The sequence below is a fragment of the Mercenaria mercenaria genome, chromosome 12, assembly GCF_021730395.1.
Source record: "Mercenaria mercenaria strain notata chromosome 12, MADL_Memer_1, whole genome shotgun sequence".
Lineage (NCBI taxonomy): Eukaryota > Metazoa > Mollusca > Bivalvia > Venerida > Veneridae > Mercenaria > Mercenaria mercenaria.
In genome coordinates, this window is record NC_069372.1 from 3,751,390 (window position 1) to 3,771,093 (window position 19,704).

General features: G+C 34.9%; 2 protein-coding genes across 3 annotated transcripts in view; both read right to left on the bottom strand.

Annotated features, from left to right (window-relative positions):
• Nucleotides 1–7,163, bottom strand: part of LOC123533906 (cytochrome P450 4B1-like) — a 28,859-nt gene extending 21,696 nt beyond the window's left edge. Inside the window, exons 1-2 of one of the 2 annotated variants that reach the window (XM_045315883.2) lie at nucleotides 6,664–7,163; nucleotides 5,860–6,203 (exon numbers count right to left, since the gene is read on the bottom strand). Coding sequence is in view for 1 of the 2 variants with exons in the window: in XM_045315884.2 (XP_045171819.2) it covers nucleotide 5,860 (1 nt within the window). In the remaining variant the exon portion in view is untranslated. Of the gene's footprint in view, nucleotides 1–5,859 lie in introns of both variants that reach the window. The other variant, XM_045315884.2, reaches the window with a different exon arrangement.
• Nucleotides 7,164–10,294: 3,131 nt separating this feature from the next.
• Nucleotides 10,295–19,354, bottom strand: LOC123533619 (procathepsin L-like). The gene is made up of 9 exons (XM_045315341.2): nucleotides 19,205–19,354; nucleotides 17,904–18,082; nucleotides 16,832–16,937; nucleotides 16,425–16,577; nucleotides 15,703–15,829; nucleotides 13,879–13,976; nucleotides 13,195–13,343; nucleotides 11,586–11,705; nucleotides 10,295–10,960 (listed from the first exon to the last, which is right to left on the bottom strand). The coding sequence occupies exons 1-9, from the start codon at nucleotides 19,241–19,243 to the stop codon at nucleotides 10,858–10,860; spliced, it is 1,074 nt and encodes a 357-aa protein (XP_045171276.2). The 5' UTR covers nucleotides 19,244–19,354; the 3' UTR covers nucleotides 10,295–10,857.
• Nucleotides 19,355–19,704: the final 350 nt, after the last annotated feature.

Below are 19,704 nucleotides of genomic sequence, written 5' to 3' on the forward strand. Positions count from 1 at the left end.
CTAGATCTCCTAAACAAACATATCGCCGGCATACTTGAGGTTCATAAATTTAATGATAAAGATATCAGTGACATCATAAATACGATACAGTATTGACACAGCTACCACGATTGACACGGCCGTTAACTTATAACTAAAATACGACATTAATCCAAAATGACTTAAGTAAAATGCTAAAAATGTCATGGAAAGTACAAGCTATACTGTAAATGAAAAAGAATTATATATATATAATTTATTTTATATTTAAAAAAGTTAGTTAAATACTTTTGCATGTATAAAATATAAAAAGTTCAATTTCCAGGGGAAAACTGCCTTCTAACATGGCTCGATTTGATTTCCAGTTAAAAAAGAAGGAAATCAAGCTCTGTATATTCTGCGATAAACAACGGTTGACGTGCAGACCAGTAAGAGAGCATTATGACATCAATTAGGACGTCAAATTGCCGCATGACGTCCGATAATTACTCCTCGGGTAAATGAAGTCCAGCATAATATTTATTAAAATATGTATTGAGCATGTCAGATTAAAAACAATCAAAGCCTTCTTGTGATTTATCGTCTAATTTACCACGGTTCATCGTTCAGATGCTTGAATATTTAAGTTTTTTTTTTATCAATAATTTTAATTTTTCATTGCAAGCGCTTTCAATTGTAAATATCTTCAGACAGTTACATTTTGAAATAATGCAATGACGTAACGTCATAACAAAAATACAAGAAACGTCATAAAATGACGTTGCGGCAAACTTCATTAAAATAATGTAAAATGCATCTCAAGAATAGCTCTTTGTACACGCACAAAACTTTTTAAGCAAGCAGAAACAGATACCATTCCATTTAAAAAAAAGGAGATAATAAAAGTTGTTAAAACACATTTATGCTCGATATATAAGTTAAGGCAACCAGAGTTCTGTATGGAATTCATCTCTTTTAACAATTTTTAAAGAAGAACATCCAAAGAACATTCCTGTGAAGTTTCATAAAAAAATTGGCTTGGTGGTTTAGGAAGAGATGCTGGTCTGGATCCGTGCTGGTCGCAAACGCACTATGTTGGTTTTCTCATGGCGCGGCTCAAATGATGTTTGATCGAAAGATATGTGCTAAACAAATGTTGTCTTTGTAGCTGTTGTTCTTGTATTAATTAATATAACGTTACACTGGCGAAGATTACACTTGTCGCAAATAACGGAGAAGACCGAGAGCTGCCGAACAATCACGACAGCCGATTTACATGGCCGAACTGATTATCAGTTTTTTTATGGTGATTTTTCCCGTATGACACACTTTTTTCTTCTAACAAAAGCTTAATATAACTTAACGTTGATAGTACTTACAAGAAGCCTTCAGTTTTCTTATTACATTCATGGTACCACATCCTTATACACAAGCTACTAAATAATTATTATATATTTTGTTTGTAAGTATTATTTTATCAAATAATTGTTTCATCAGCCCTCTAACAACTTTAAAATCCATTCTATAAATTGTGAAACTAGAAATATGCATCCCCTAAACTCACATTTACTATTTTGTTAAAACACCACTTGAAAACAATACATAAAAAACAACATTTTAATGCTAGAATAATCATTTATCCCCTCAATCAGCACTTAATAATCCAATCAAAATTATGTGACTACGTTCAACGGAGAACGTGTATAGGCAAACATAGACTTACAAAGTCTGTTGAGATCAAATAGTCTGTAATAATATTAATTTCTTCACACTGACACTAAATTACTTTCTCAGAAAAACATTTTCTCTCTAGGCTCATCTCAACAGTTAGAGACAGAGGTAAGAGATATTGTAAATTTTTTTAGAGAGTGGTATCAGAGAGGATTGATTTTATGGCCAGGTGCTTTACATTCAATGACTCTAACGATTGATGCCAGTCTAAGGCAAACACTGCGTATTGGAAATATCAGGTGAACGTGTATCTGTTATTCCAGTGAAATGTTAGACTGGCATCAGTCGTTAGAGTCATTAAATGTAAAGCACTTGGCCATAAAATCAATCCTCTTTGATAGCACATTCTGAAAAAAATTACAATATCTCTAACCTCTGACTATATAGCGTCAGTATGAAGAAAGAATAAACTAAATTACAGATAACTTGATCTCAACAGACTTTGTAAATCTAGTGAAATGTTTGCACTTACGAACTAAAAGGAAATAATATTTTGAACATGTTTGAAGTAGTTTGTGATATTTTGTGTTATCGTCAGGGTTATTTTGGCTGCAATATGATACAAACAGCGCATACCTCTTTTTAAGTACTTTCGTTCACACTGGAGATATGTGGAATGTAGATGCACAATATATACATGGTTAATAGTCTAACGTCTGTCAAGAAACACTATCTACTTCCACATCCGTGCAGTCTGATCATGATCTGCACTGTTCGCAATTCAATCAATATCCTTTTGATAATTACCCCTTTTAACAGTTAAGGGTACTGTCCAGTTTGAAAGACGGACAAGTTCATTATAGAAATTTAACAGGGTAAGGGTTAAACATATTTTACTGCTCTTTATAATAATTTATGTTCTATAACAACCATACATATAGCATCAATCAAATGTAGCAAAGGTTTTGCCCAATCCTCGTTGTAATAAATATATGCATGATAACATCAGTAAATTTAATTTATTTTTTTGGGTTTAACGCCGTTTTTCAACAGTTCAGTCATGTAACGGCGGGCAGTTAACCTAACCAGTGTTCCTGGATTCTGTACCAGTACAAACCTGTTCTCCGAAAGTAACTGCCAACTCCCCCACATGAATCAGAGGTGGAGAACATCAGTAAAAGTTACAGAGATCTATTCGCATAACTAGAATTTTGATAATATCAGTCGTCTGAGTACATTCATTATTGTGTTCAGACCCTTTTGTTTTATTCACAGGAGATAACTCATGAGGCTATTCCAATTTTGTATAATTATGTCCCTTTTCTTCTCAAAGATAATCAGAGCCAAGCCTGATGAAGTCAGAATATATGAAAGATTTTTTTTTCTAAAACAAAAAATTATCATGTCGGTAACCAGACATTTTATACAGTGATATCAAATGTTAGATACATATTGGTAAATGCTTGTTTTCTAACACAATAATAATTTTTATATTTGATAGTGAACTTCGATCTTCGAGCTGGCATGAAGTTTAAAGCTGGCTAGAAATTTAATTTCGATTTTCGATCTTCGATGTCAGTGCCAACTTCTCAACGCTATAAATGAGCTAGCTCAGATTTGTACTTGAGATAATGAAGGGACAAAATTATAACTTCCTTAACTACTATTGATTGTGAGAGTTCTTTCCCTTCCCTAACATCACAGTTTTATTTAAATGAATGTACTATTGATGTAAATGTCATGCCAGAAATTTCCCATTCTATTCTGCATGTAAACATTATTTATATGTGTTCTCAACAGTTTTTACCTTGTAATGTTGTTGTACACTGGGATTATGCTAGTAATAAGCAACAAGGTGAAAGATGTATTTATAAAACATTTTTATAACTCATAAATTATGCCTATAAACTATATATGAGCCGTGCCATGAGAAAACCAACATAGTGGCTTTGTGACTTAGAGCAGCCTGCGTCTGGTCAGGATCCATGCTGTTCACTAACAGTATCTCTAATTCCAATAGCAGGCTTTGAAAGCGAACAGCATGGATCCTGATCAGACTGCACGGATGTTGGTTTTCTCATGGCGCGGCTCATATTAGTAATAATAAGTATAATGATGATAAACATGGCCGCAATAACTTCTAGTCCCCAATGATTAAGTGATTCCCGCGCAAACGCTTCATGGAAACTGATTAAATTACAATTCATATTTCTTGCACAGTACTTGACAAGTAAATATCAACATGTTTTTTAACTGTCAAATAGATATACGGCAAAATAGCGCAGTCAGGTTTTCATTTTTCCTTTTATTTTTCAGTTCTCTTCTCGTATTCTTCGTTTCTTTCTTTGTATGTCTTTAAATAACATAATATTGTTGTTCATATTAGTTTTATTACATGCATTTATCTAACATCATCTATTATGGTAATAAACCTTTCTAATCGGCTTCAGATACTGAAAAGAAAATTAACTGTCCTCGCTGTGTTAAACATAAACAGTATTATTTACCTCGAACTTGTAACTGTTAGATTCTAACAAGATTTAAATGAATCATAGTTTTGTAACTGAGTTACAAAACTATGATTCATTCAAATCTATTTATAGTCATGTTTGTAAACATCACGTTATCGCATGTTATAAATTCATTATATGAGCCGTGCCATGAGAAAACGAACATAGTGCCTTCGCGACCAGCATGCTGTTTGCTAACGAAAGGTTTCTCTGATTGCAATAGGCTAGACTGCGCGGAGCAAGAACTATTTACATTTTGACCAATCACAAAAATGTTAAATTCCCTATGCTTCATTTCAATCTATTTATAGTTATGTTTATAAAGTTGGGGCATAGAAAATTCAAAATGTAAATCAAAATGTAGTAAATGTATGGAACGCCAGGGTTGCCTTATTTGCGTGTTTTGTGTAACGTTATTACATACAATCATTATATGTTATAGTTATGTCATGGCGTGTGACAATACTATCATATGTTTCGACACTTCTTTATATCTTAAGAATTTATTACGTTAAACATAGATAGTAAAACGGAGGAAATGTTATGTCATATATTGAAGGTAATATCACACATCATGAAAAATGGCTACACATATTGCTTGTGTGCTATAACATAACTAAATCATGATAAAATAGGAGGGAAATACCATGTAATATATTGAAGGAATCATCACATGTGCATGACAAAACCGTCACATATAATGATGGTTTGCTATAATATCATAATGAAATTCAAGTAAGATACAAGGGAAGTATTATATAATATATCGAAGGTATCATCACGAGTCATGACATAACTGTCACATATAATGATGGTTTGCTATATTATAATGAAATTCTAATACGATATAAGGGAAGTATTATATAATATATCGAAGTTATCACCACGAATCATGACAGAATCATCACATATAATAATTGATTGCTATAACATGATGCAAATCTAACAAGATGTAAGGTAGTTCATTTCATATATCAAAGGTATTATTAAATCATGTCATAGCCATCACATATAATGACCCTTTGCTATAACATAATGAAATTCTGATAAGCTATAAGGAAAGTATCGTATCATACTTGAAATTCAAATATTTTATTAAAGTCTCATTCACATTACATGTACATTACAATTTACAAATATCGAATATCACAAGAACATGTATGTGACCAATCATAAATGACTCATCTGAGACTATATCATATAGTGAAGGCATTATCACACATCTTGACATAACGGTTGCATATATTGACTGTATGCTATAACATAGTTAAATTCTGAAAACATATAAGGAAAGTGTCAAAACATATAACAAGACATTGACACACGTCATGACATAACTATAACATATAATGATTCTGTGTAAAAACGTTACACAAACTGCGCAAATAAGACAGCCCTGGCGTTCCATATTAACGGATAAATATGCTATGAAATATGTATGCAATGTTGATTATGAAACGTCAATGTTTTCTGTTTTTGTTATACATTTATATCTTACTTTCTTATGGGGTACTTATGATACTATTGAAAGGGAGCCTCATGGAAGATGAGCGTCTGACTCAGCTAAATGATTCACCCTCTATAATAGATAAATAATTTACTTACTTACTGGTTAAAACTGAACAGGATAAACTTTATACCACTCAACTGCTCTATTTGTTTACATATAAATAATACAAAATTAGGGATTACAATATAAAAATAGAGAAATTTAACTTACTCTGTCGAATGCACTTAGTTTAACACATATTCTTCCTTTCCACGTTATCCAATATTTACAGCAACAATTTTATCATGAAAATATTACACGAATATAATAATTATTGTTCGTACAACCAACGGTTTACAACAACAAACACGGAAATTGAAACATTGGTCCATTTCGCTAATTTCGAGTATATAAAGTGTCAGATGAGTTAACATACATGTATATTACACATATATACATTAACTTATATATTCTCATACATAGTACACATATATCCTTGCGGTTATACACATAGTTATTTTCCAATGTATTAATTTCAAATACTTCCACATATAGCGCATTTATAAGTTTTTGCTCTACAACAGTAGAAAGAAAATGGTATTATTTTGAATGTTCGTAAGCATAAATGGTAATGAGAAATTGGTATATCAAAAGATAATAATGTCCTATACTAAAATCGCTTTCACCGTGTAATGAAAATCTTAAGGTTTCTTTTTATAAATCATAACGTCACGAAGAGGTTTAACAAAATGGTATTTTCAAAAACAAAGTAAAATTTAGTTCAAAAAGAAAATATCAGGATTTTATTTTTCACTTTGCATGCATGGGGGAAATATCTTTCAACCTCGAATACATAGTCTAGGTGCAGGCAAGAAAATCTCTTTTGATTAAGCATTTTTTAAATTTCTACTTTTTACTTTCACTGTCCCAGTAAACTTCGGTCTCCTCTCAGAAGAGAAGTTGTGTAACTGTATTAAACTTAAATAGCTTCAGAAGTTATCTCTAATTAATAAAAACAATACAGTCTCATCTTACTTTTTCACTAATGGAATTCGTCTTTTGCCTCTGAAATGTATATCCTACTCTGATTTTTTAAAAAATCGATGTTGACGGGACTTTAAAATTTTAGCGTCTTTTAATAAACCTATAACGTTAACAAGAAAGAAAAAAAAAACCCACAAGCTCTTGCTCTGATGGTAATGTACAAAGCATAAATGTAAATTTTGAGTTTGTAATACTTAAAAGACGCGTTCATTGATCATGTCATGGTACTCCATTCTTATCCACAAACTGCTGAACACTTAAGGTGTTCGTAAGTATTTTATAAAGGAATAAATATTTCATCAGCCTTCCAACAACTTCTTTAAAATCCATCCAATGAGTTTTGAAAGTAGAAATCTGCAACCTTTTTAACACACGTATAATTTTCTTGTTAAAACATCCCTTAAAAACGATAAAAAACAACATTTTAATTCATCAACTTCCATCTGTTCTATGCCGTTCATAACTATGGATCAATACCATGGATATGTTACAATGAACCACGTGTTAGACTACTTTTCATATCGGAAATATTAGTGAATATGTAGCTATTATGCCAGCGAAATATCAGCACTGACGACCTTAAACGGAGAATGGCATTTTGAACATGTTGAATTACAAAAGAAAATAGAGGGTGTGTGTGTGTGTGTGGGGGGGGGGGGGGGGGGGGGGGGGGGGGGGGGGGGTCATTTGGTAATGATCTAACACCGCGATATTTGAAGTAGTTTGTGATATTGGTGCGAAATGAACAGAAATGGTCAGGATGTTTTTCTCGCTGCAATATGATACGAACAGCATTTACATCTTATCAAGTACATGTATATATGAGCCGCACCATGAGAAAACCAACATAGTGCGTTTGCGACCAGCATGGATCCAGACCAGCCTGTGCATCCGCGCAGTCCGGTCAGGATCCATTCTGTTCGCTTTCAAAGTCTACTGCAATAAGAGAAACTATTAGCGAACAGCATGGATCATACCAGACTGCGCGGATGCGCAAGCTGGTCTGGATCCATGTTGGCCACCAACCTATGTTGGCTTTCTCATGGCATGGCTCATATAGGTATTAAAAGTAGTCAAAACTACAAAGACTTTTTTAACTTAATGTTATAGTTCTTTCCTTTCTTCTCAAGTACTCAAACACGTAACTATATACATGTTGAATGGTCTGACTTCTCACAAGAAACACTAAATACTTCCACTATGTAATAACGGTTAAGTTTTAAACATACTTTTTGCCTTTTTATACTAATTCCTGTTCTGTTACAACTATACATATAGCATCGTTTAAATGTAGCAAAAGTTTTGGCCCATCAGTTCTAGCAGCAAGAGTGTAAAGAGTGTAATATACGTACACGCATGGTTCTACCCTAAAATAACATAAGTAAAAGTGACAAGGACCTCTTCGCATAACTAGGATTTTGACAAACTCACTCGTTCTTGGAATAAACTGTAGCTATTTTACAACGGAAACTTTACTCTTAATTGCATTGTTTTCTTGTTGATAATGTTTCAAAAATTGAATAAAAGAAACGTCGATCTGTTGTGAAAATGAATGTTTTTATGTTTACTACTTTCTTCAGATTTGTACTTTCAAGATAGTATGTCATTTAATGAAGGGACACAATCTTAACTTCCTTAACTACTATCGATAGTTTTCCTTCCCTGGCATCACTACATATTGATCTGGACTACCAGTACGTTCTATGTTGTTCCGTATATGTTCAGTTGATGCCAGAAAATGCCCGTTTAGGAAATTAAAAGTAGTCTATTCTATTCTGTTCTGTTCAGGTTTTGTTCTGTTCTATGTAACTATCACTAGAATTCGACCGCAGAGCTTCATTTGGTATAAGAATATATATTTACATCAGCATTTCTATGTTTATCATATCGTCACTCGACAGAAAATTCTCAGACCGGTCGTAAGTCCAGTTGCCATACGGGGAGTATGTTCTCCGTGAAACTTGTATTTGAAACTATTCGATCTCAACTTATTCTTGTAGGTAAGTTGACAGTTACATACGGAAACAGGCTTAAAGACCACCTCGGTAGCCTAGTGATAGAACGCCCCCTTCGTGTGTTCAATCCCTGGCCACGTCATACCAAAGACGTTAAAAGTGGTACTTGTAGCTTCCTCGCTAGACACTTAGCATTAAGAGGATAGTGCTAGGACTGGTCAACACGGTGTTAGTATAATGTGACTGGGTGGGGTATCATGTCACGTTTTTACGGCGTGATATTCCAGTGAGGCAGCACTATAGAGTTTGGCATTGTGCTCACTGCCGTCGTTAATATGACTGACAAATTGTTGAAAAAGCTCGAATACACACACATCACTGCCTATATGGGACCTATATGGGCTGCATTTGGGCAAACGTACCGTACACATTTGCTTACATAGGATCCATATGGGACCAATATACAATGGCTCAGCAAAATGATATACCAATGTATTCATTTTAGGCTTGTAAATGCTGTTACTAGTATAAACAATCGCTTTTGTATTTGTTTTCCACAAATTTTAACATTTCTTTGGTCTCAAAAAGCATGTTTCACAGAAGGGTGCCATATGGGTCCTTTATTTCCTATCGTGGCAGTGTATGTGTCTATCATTATTTGCCTTTGTTTATATGTTCAAAATATAGTAATGATATGACAATCATATTGTAACTTGTTACTGCGTACACTGAATTTGATATAAAAAAGGAGTTAAAAAAATAAGATTATTTGGACTGGGTCCAATTTTTTAATGTGATATTAGCCGAATGGCAACATAGCTGTGTTGTTGATAAAATTATTACTTCTGCAAGAACTGCACACTTCTTGAACAGGTAAGAGTTTTAGTTATGATTAATAGCGAAGTAAATTGTCTTTTATTTAGAATGTAGAATACAACTTTGATATATATACTGAAAAATTGTTTTTCATGCGTTTCACGACCTTTTTGGGTAAACCTATATGGGGCCCATATATGGGCTATATCTGGGCTTGGTCTTGACGAATGTGCCACATATGTCCAAGGTTTGAAACCATTTCTTTATACTTTCGAGGCATTTCAATACCTTTTGTCGTGTTCTATGGAAATCTTTCTCTAAGTAACGGACCATGCTGTATAAGATAAAGGACCCAGAAATAAGGACCTGGGACCTATATTGGTCCCATATAGAACATACCATATGGGATGCATCCAAATGGTTTGCAAAACCCATCTGGGTCCCATATGGGTAGCTAAAATAGACTTTTCAGCTTTTAATGATGGACAGAGATCAAGGATGCTCTTCTAGGTATTATTTCATTAGTGACGGGTACCTCAGCGGTTAGGACCGTTGGTCTACCACATCAGCGGCTCGGACCGTCGACCTACCACATCTGCGGTTAGGACCGCCGACCTAACATATCAGCGGTTTGGACCGCCGACCTAACATATCAGCGGTTTGGACCGTCGGCCTACCGTAACCAGTCTGACTCACTCCCTCACATAAACGAATTGTACACACAAAAAGAGTTTCGAACCCAGGGACGTGTGGGGCAAGTGAGTGGAAATCAGCGATCTTACCCACTCGGCCACGGAGGGAACTTTGGTATGTGACAGGATAAAATCGAACAAAAACATAATACAAGATAATGCAGTTTCAATCCTTTTATTCAAAGGAAATCATACGCAAGTCATTTTTAATACCTATTTTCGTTATGAAAAGTATATTTACACAGATGAATTCATATGTTTGTAATACATAGCCCTGTTTGAATAAGGGGTCCTTTCTGCTGCAAACTAACCGCAATAGTTATTTTCCCTACCGGCTGTTAACTGTAAAGGGAAACTACTGCGAACGGGTGTCAGTCATTATTTCATCAGGAAACAATATCAGTTGATTATGCTTGTTCTGAAAGATTTAAGAAGTACACTTGCTGATAAGCCATTGACCAGTAACTCAAGAAATATAGTATTACAATAGATGGTTGCCAGCTTTGCCAATGCATTTGTAATTTCTCGCAAGAAAGCAAAGTAAAAAAAATGTTGTTCTATTGTTTAAGTGAGAAATAATGTATATTGTCATTGCAAAGCATATTTTGTATGGAGACCTAAACAAGACATAATTTAAACTGTCAGCAATGAGGTTATCCAGATATTGTTTTGGTACAGAGTTCCAAACGAGCCATTATGTATTCTCTAATACCCAAACCATCTTAAACTCCTGTGGGATAACTCGCCCATTTGGAAATCCCACAACGGTCGCCGGTGCCTTTGGCTGCAAATACGTAACCACTGTCACCCCATCCAGTTCCCCAGCTGAAACAGAAACAAACAACAAATCATGAGCCACGCCATGAGAAAACCAACATAATGGGTTTGCGACCAGCATGGATCAAGACCAGCCTGCGCATCCGCGCAGTCTGGTTAGGATCCATGCTGTTCGCTTTCAAAGCCTATTGCAATTAGAGAAACTGTTAGCGAACAGCATGGATCCTGACCAGACTGCGCGGATGCACAGGCTGGACTGGATCCATGCTGGTCGCAAACCCACTATGTTGGTTTTCTCATGACGTGGCTCAATAGTTGACAGGCTTTTTGATATACTTTGTATACCAATCAATGCTAAAAAATATCTAGCAGTTTTCAAATGCGTTAACCTTTACTTTGCTAAATTTCTAAAATTAACTGTTCCATGATTCAATTTGTGCAGTACCACTTATCATGCGGAGGGGTGTTCACTGAAAATTTACTGACTGAATAGGGAACAGTGCAGACCGTGATCAGACTGCACGGATGTGGAGGCTGATCTTGGTCTGCACTGGTCGCAAAGACACAACCAATTGCCGCCAGCAGACTAAAGGTTAAAAATGATTTCTGTTGAAAAAAAATACTGAAATGTATTATGTGCAGAAAGTGTCTAGAATTTATAGACAGTACATACCTGTTCTTGATTATCCAATATTGCTTATAACCAACTTTACCATATCCTACAACTAACATAGCATGGTTAGGTCTTCCAGAGTTACATCTTGAGTAGTCGTAGATTCCTTTGTGGTAATACCTGTTTCATGTAACTAATAAGTGAATAAATTGTTTCTCAACAATGTATAGTTTATGTTATAAAGAATGTCGATTGCTTTGCTAAAAATCTAGGATTTTTGCAGGTTTTTCTTTAGACACGAAGAAGATATAAACTGGGAAATCGGAAGCTTTGCCTGATATTGTTAGAACTGACGTCTACACGATACTGATTGCTGAATATGGAAGATGTAGGTCGTCTTAACTACTAGTATCTTCCCCTTTTATATTTTTTTATTATTATTATTCAGATGTGCCGGTATACAAACGCCTTGTGCTTCTTTAATTATAGACTACAAGTATATTAAGGATATAGCTAAGGTCAAAGATTTTTTTTCTTTTTTATTTTCATGTTATGTGTGTATCCAGTGCGTGGGATGGAGCGCAAGGAGGGAGTAAACAAAATCAAGATTTCTTCGTAAAATTATATAAAGGGTTTTGTTGACAATTATGCATTTCTTTTAGGATTAAAGTTCAAAGATAAAAGAAAAAATGGTTCGTCCGAGATGTATTAAAACATCCGAGATAAGAAATAAATGAGCCGCGCCATGGGAAAATCAACATAGTGCGTTTGAGACCAGAATGAATCCAGACCAGCATGCGCATCTGCGCAGTCTGTTCAGGATCCATGCTGTTCGCTAACAGTTTCTCTAATTGCAATAGGCTTTTAAAGCGAACAGCATGGATCCTGACCAAACTGCGCGGATGCGCAGGCTGGCCTGGGCCCATGCTGATTGCAAACGAATTATGTTGGTTTTCTCATGGCACGGCTCAAATACACAGTATATGTCGGTCACTGAAATCTTGTCACACTGTTCTCTGTTGACTTCAGTTCCTTTGATATTTATTTGCAAAGTTAAACGTTACACTGCCCTCTAAGAATTTCAATATAATTGTTGTCTCTAAGTTCCCCTATGAAATTGCAGAATGATAATAAAAGTTCAAATGTTCTGATGCATTTTAAAGAACGGAAGTTATTCACTGTAATTTAAGGCCCTCTACCTTGAATACCCCCGTGTGCTATGCCAAATAGCACATTGGGGATCATTAAGGTATTGGATCTGCAACAGCAGACGACAATGTCCATTCGGTGACGTGTTCTCACAAGCTATTTCGGAATCCTTCGGTCATAACAGAAAACTGCTTTTAACTACCGAATAAAGCCAAAACTGTATACGAAGAGTATGTGATCAAAGGGAAAATGACGAAACTCATTACAAAATGCAAATGAGCCGTGGGAAAACCAACATAGTGACTATGCGACCAGCATGGATCGAGACCAGCCTGCGCATCCGCGCAGTCTGGTCAAGATCCATGCTGTTCGCTTTCTAAGCCTATTTCAACTTGAGAAACGGTTAGCGAACAGCATGGATCTTGACCAGACTGCGCGCATGCGCAGGCTGGTCTGGATCTATGCTGGTCGCAAATGCACTATATTGGTTTTCTCATGGCGCGACTCATATATTTATTACCAGAAATTCCGGTTATTGACATCCATTGCAATTGCGATTGGTCCCACCGAGCCTAATGAACTTTGGAGAGAGTGCTCACTCTTGCCAATGTTCTGCGCACCACCGTCCTTAGCCGCCCTACAGTGGCTCTTGAAGCGGCAAGTCTGATCCTGTATGAAAGATTTACAATAAACTCGTGACTAGACAAATTACTACACCCAAATCAAATACAATGTAATAGACTGAAAAGAGTCCTGCTCTAACCGAGACTCTAAATCCGGACCTCTCGCATCTAAGGTGGAAACTCTACAATTTCGCTATACAAGCTAGCCTTATATATCAAGGCAGTATTGGTATTTATGTAAGTGCATTCCCATACTCAGTTCCAATACATATATTACCTCTATCTTAGAAATCGTGTTCTAATTCCATGATTAAGAAAGAAGACGTTCCTCTCAACTCGTGGGTTATTTTGCGCCAATATGACAGGATGAAGATGTTAAAATTCCCTGACCTGGACCCGAACCTGGAACCTCTCACACCTACAGCGGACACTACCAAATCGCTATGGATTTAGTTAAGTGATTTAAAAGGCTTGTCAAACTAGACAGAAAACATCTTAGTAGATGTAATGTAACGTCTAAATGGAAATTGATAAAGATAGATAGAATCACACAAAAGTTATAATGATAGCACATCTCATACCTTAGCTACATACGGATAGCAACTTTCACTGTCAACTCCATACTTCTTGACGTAATTAAAGGCATTGTTCATCCATCCGCCGCGGCATCCGTAATTACCTTAAAGCAGATATAGTTTATAGCGTGTATTTATGACAGACCACAAAGTCCGAACCGCGTTGAGGCATTCTTTGTTAGAGACTCACAAGTCAGTGGCACAAACACTCTACCACTGAACTGTCTCTAGATTTTATGTAAAACCTGAAATGCTGTCCCTGCACGAGCTGATCTTTATAATCGTGGTTATTTATGTACTTGCCTATTTTCTTCTGGGTTCAGGGGCCTCCGTGGCCGAGTGTTAAGGTCGCTGACTTCAGATCACTAGCGCCTCCCCGATGTGGGTTCGAGCCTCACTCGGGACGTTGAATTCTTCACGTGAGGAAGCCATCCAGCTGGCTTACGAAAGGTAGGTGGTTCTACCCAGGTGCCCGCCCGTGATGAAATAGCTGAAAAGTCGCCATATGACCTGAATCGTGTCGGTGCGACGCCAGCAAAACAAAAACAACATCTTCTGGATTCGATTTACACTGACATAGTTTAGACCTTATGGCCATTTTCCAGGTTTTGATGGTGAATGAAGACCCTAGATGCCGCCACGGGTCTTGCTACAGACATTGATGGGTACAATTGTAGAACAACCCACCTTTGGCAAGCCAGGTGGATGACTTTCTCACATAAAGAATTCTACACACAAAGCTTTTGAACTAATATCGGTGTGGGTCAAATGACTGGGAGTCAGCGACTTAACCGCCCGACCACAGATGCCCCAAGAAAGCGCATAAATTAGACATAGTACTAGAGATCATTCAATGACACAAATAATAATAATCCTACCCTACATGCCTTTGTACGACACAAGTAAATAAGAACAATGAAGTAACTGTATAGTTAAAAACTTAGTTGTAAGTCATTTCATTGTAATCTTAAATTTCATAGTAGATACGGAAGAGTAATCTAAGCTTAAATGATGGATCTGAATTTTTTCATTAGACATTAGACTTTACACGTTTGCTGATGTCATACAATAAGCTTGTATTTGACAACTTTTTTGCATTTAGATATGTACTCCACAATAATTAAGGTATACCTGGGGATTAAATATTGATGAAGAAACTTAAATAAAAAAAAGACTAAAAAAAAAACATTCTTCAAAATGGTTATATCAAGATTTCAGTATTATATTCGGTCTTAAAGCAGCATGCCTCCAAATTTGGCTAAAACTAATCGGTCTTTCAAATTGAAGTTTGGTCATATTATGAACATTAGAATATGAATTTTTGTTTCTAAAATATTTTAAAAGTTCCAAATCAAGAAAAAAAATATGACCGCGCCGGGAATCGAACCCCGGACCGCCGCGGTAATAAAGACATTTTCACATCGTCGTAACCAATAGCGCTATAGCTGAAGTAGTGAATAATGACTTCGAAATATAGATATTTATAATCGAGACAGTTTACCTGGAGTAAAAGCGTGGCAAACGCTTTTCGATTTTCATTGTAATAAGTAGTAAAAACAGCAAATTCTCATGTGTTTCCGTAACATAAAGTGTGTCAGTAATTAAGCCTTCTTAAGAAATATAACATTTATTTCAAGATATATAAAAAAAATTTTTGTTGTTGTTGTCGAACGATTTGGAGGCATGCTGCTTTAAATGTTAAATACACATGTATACGCAACCAACGTTATTTTTTTTTAATTGTTTTTCACAATTTGAAATTTTAGGTACTATCGCTACATCGATATCGCTTTTCGAATCTGTTTATCTATGATATCATGACAGTCTTACCATATTTATAATTTGCACAGTCTACCAGATTCTGTTCGGACAAATCTTTCAAACTATTATGCTTTTTTTTATGTTGTCCCTCCAAAGATCCCAATGCTGAAAAGGCCCAGCATGATCCACACCTTCCCTGAAAGTAAATTGTAGATTCAAAACAAACTTCTACCTCAAAAAATTCTTTATTTTCAAGAATGATCAAATGAATGTCAAATTTTGAGCAAAATATTGTCTATATATTTGCTAGAATAAATATTCATCACAATGTCATGTACCTGGCATCAATTCAATATAAAATATTTGATTATTGCATATTTTGAATTTGAGAAAGGAAATTGCAACGTCACTAAGACGTTGCCACGCGTTTCCGACACTTATTGATTGGTATATTGTAGGTACAGACTTCAAATTTAATACATGAATTGAGTACCTAATATACCTAATGTATTGTTTTCGTTTATACATCATTTATTCTAAGTCGATCGTGAAGGAAGTTCTACTACTTATATTAATCACTCTCGACACCTCATTCCTGATGGAATCCACCGCCACGAGGGTATGAGAGAAGAGCCCAGTTTCCCTTTTAATGCCGAAAGCCAAGCAAGGGAGCTATTGGTACCATTTTTCATGTCTTATGTATGACGCGGCCGGGGATCGAACCCATGACCTCCCTTAAGTTAAAAAAATAAGACAGTTAAATAATAAAACCGTCATTGTAAACGACTTACCTGGTTCTTCACGTTTGAAACAAGTCCATGTCTTCTCCAGTCCATTTCAAGAGGAGCTTCCGGGTCCGGTTCAGTAAGGGCTTTCGGGTATTCTTCCTCTACTTCCGGTAAAATAAGACCTCTGAGATAGATTTCCTCAAACTCATCTTCCGCCTTGAAAAAAAAAATAAATAAAACAAACACAAAAAAAGAGAACAGAACATGCAAATGTTCGTAATCTATTATGAGCAAATATAGACAAAAATTGAAACAAGAGCTCAAGAGAATAATTTTTTATCTTGCTTTTGTACTTTTTCTACACATTCAAGCCATTTTTAGAAATTAAAAAGAAAAAAAAATACAAACAAAAAAAAACTGGTGCATCTTCATAAATAATACTTATTTACTCTGATTAGGAAATTACAAACCATATCTGCAAAATCATTTTCTTTGACTGTGAACGTAGTTTCTCCTCGGTTGAATTTCTCATTGTGATCCCGAATGAACTGCAAGGTATCTTCCCAATATAAACGTCTGAAAGAGAAAAAGAGACTCGAGATATGTCGACGGAAAGTACCGATAGAATACGGAAATGACCGACAGCTCGTCAGACATCGAAGATGGCAGCAATTACTACCAAATATTTGATGTAATTTAAGTTGTTGCAGTAAGAAATATGATTTCAAATAAATGTAACCAACTTCATGAACACTTTCAAGGATCTGACTATTAGCTTTTTTTTCACCTTAAACTAGCGTGTGTTTTTTTTTTTTCAATACGTAAGTGTGATTATATGATAATATGATTTTCGTTATTTAATATTTTAAGTAGTAAATGTATATATATATATAAACTTGACAATGAAAAGACTCGGCACAAGATGGAATTCTAAATAATTAAATAACAAATTTTATTACGCCCCTTTGAGATAAATTAACGTCAAAATTACGTCCCTTTGTATTGACATAGTAACGTCACGTTACATTGTTTGTACACTGATGAGCCGATAGGCGAAACTAGTTTGTATTTTTATAATTAAATACTGTTGGAGAGGCATGTGAAGTACATTTTAATTTATTGAATGTCTTATAATATAATTATAATACATTCAATTGAAGAATAAACATGCACAACTTCCTGTTTTCACATATCTTTATAATCTTCCTGCAAAGCCTTTCAATAATCATAACTCGTTCAGGCAAACAGTAACCTGCTGAAGATAAGTATTGAAAGCGCTGGCAGTGAAGAATTAAAAAAATTGTAAAACACGAAGTCTGCTGCTGTTTATTCTATACAAAATTGAACTTTTAATATTTTATTTTATACCTGCACAAGGATATATATATATATATATATATATATATATATATATATATATATATATATATATATATATATATATATATATATATATATATAAACATTTGTTAATCTTCTTTACCATGGTCGTGTTCAAAGAAAGACATTTTATACACTACATTTAACAATAAAACACTGTACCTTCTAACTTCCTCGTTTGCATCCACATACGTCCTGTTATAAGTCTTCTTGAAAATCATCCAATCAAGGTCTAACTCGGAGTTCACAAACGACAGTAAGTTCGTCTGCGGAAGATCCCACGAGTTCAAACCGAGGCTGACGCCGACACAGCTGGCGAGTAAAAGCAAAGCAACGCTCGTCTGCAAATTGAATCAGAATAAAGTGTTGGATATATCAAGTATAATACAAAAAATATAAGTTATACACCATTCTAAATACTTTCAGAGGTGGTAATAGGTTAGATATCTTTAATAATTTTATTTTATGGCCAAAATATAGAAGCTATTTTCCTCTTGAAAAAAAAAGAACTTAAATATTTTTTTTTCGAAAATGTTCAGAATGTTTACATGAAAATGTTGCTATAACAAACAGTGTTATAATTATCCACAAATCTTTTTGATGTCTAAAGTTAAATAACGTTGGGAAACGCCCTAATAAAATCGGTTTCTAGACCTCAGACAAACAGTTTTAACTATTCACCGGCAAGCCATTCAGAAAGCGTTTTATTACATGACAGCAGAAATTATTTTCCCCAAGTATTGACTTCATGCCAGCAAAACATAGTGTTGGATGTAATTGCAGACCGATCATATAGCAAAAACTATGAGCCGGCGATTCATATAAGAATCATTATATAAATAGTATTGTCTTATATTTTTAAAACAAAAAGTCAAGGAAAGGCCTAGTTACGGAAAATGTTGATCAAACAGAATCTTCATTCTGCAATTAATGAGGACTCAGCAAAATATTTTTTATGAACAAAGTTATGCAAATTAAATGTAAAGCCGAAATTCCGAAAAGGTTCCTAGTGAAAAGCATGTATATAAAACTATGCTTATGCAAATGAATACCTTTATTTCTTACAGAGTTTACGGATTTACCGACGGAATACAATTATTGTGTATTCTTTGCGGCACATAATTTCGTAAAATTGCATTTGGCGGGTAACCTGTTTCATCTTTCAGTATATTGTCTTGAATTGTGTTGAAACACTGATGTTCTAGCAACTTTGTAATACTAGTATATATATAGCAGTTTATTTTATATTTATTTCAAGTACCCTCCATCAGAAGAAAATAAATTGTGTACAACATTGTAGATCACTTAAATCTTCGTTCCCACCCAATCAAAAAAGAATAAACAAACAAAATATGTATACATCAACATGTATAATATCGATATTGTAAACTGTAAAATGTAATATGCACATATGTTTGAAATAAAATATATTTCAACTAAACAAACAAAATATATTTACTTACCATTCTGATTATTCCGCAACAGTGACACAAGAGGTGCATGTGTATGCCTTTTTAAAGGGTCAAAGATCCTGAATCCTGATCGATAACAAAATCGATTTGTCGAGTATACCAACCCTCTTTCTTTATCAAAATTTCAAGTTCGATGACCATTATGAGATGTGGCCACACGTGTCCTGTTTCAAAATTTGTTAAGTTTCAATATCCGAGGACAGGCGACATGTCTGTTTTATGATTAAATTATCAGTAAGTAGTTTTTCGCATGTTGTTTCGTAAATATCATTAAGTACTTTGCGACCACCCAATGAAGTCCAATGCTAGGGGATGTATTTCATTATCTCTATCCGTGCTTTCCGTCGCATTTAAATACATTTTTGTGCCTTTTTTGAGTCGCACTAGCGATTTTTGGATGATACTTGCATGTTTAAAGAAGCTTGCTGCAAAAATAAGTGGTTTGCTTTTAAAGAGCACCAGAAAATAAAATAAATGTCAGTATACCGATG

What these genes read in the sequence shown, in the direction of transcription:
- LOC123533619 (XM_045315341.2), bottom strand. Translation starts at nt 19,243, where the DNA reads ATGCACCTCTTGTGTCACTGTTGCGGAATAATCAGAATG. An exon ending in GTTGCGGAATAATCAGAATG is followed by an intron (nt 18,083 to 19,204) that starts GTAAGTAAATAT and finishes TTCAATTTGCAG; the next exon opens with ACGAGCGTTGCTTTGCTTTT. An exon ending in AAAATGATTTTGCAGATATG is followed by an intron (nt 16,578 to 16,831) that starts GTTTGTAATTTC and finishes TTTTTTTTCAAG; the next exon opens with GCGGAAGATGAGTTTGAGGA.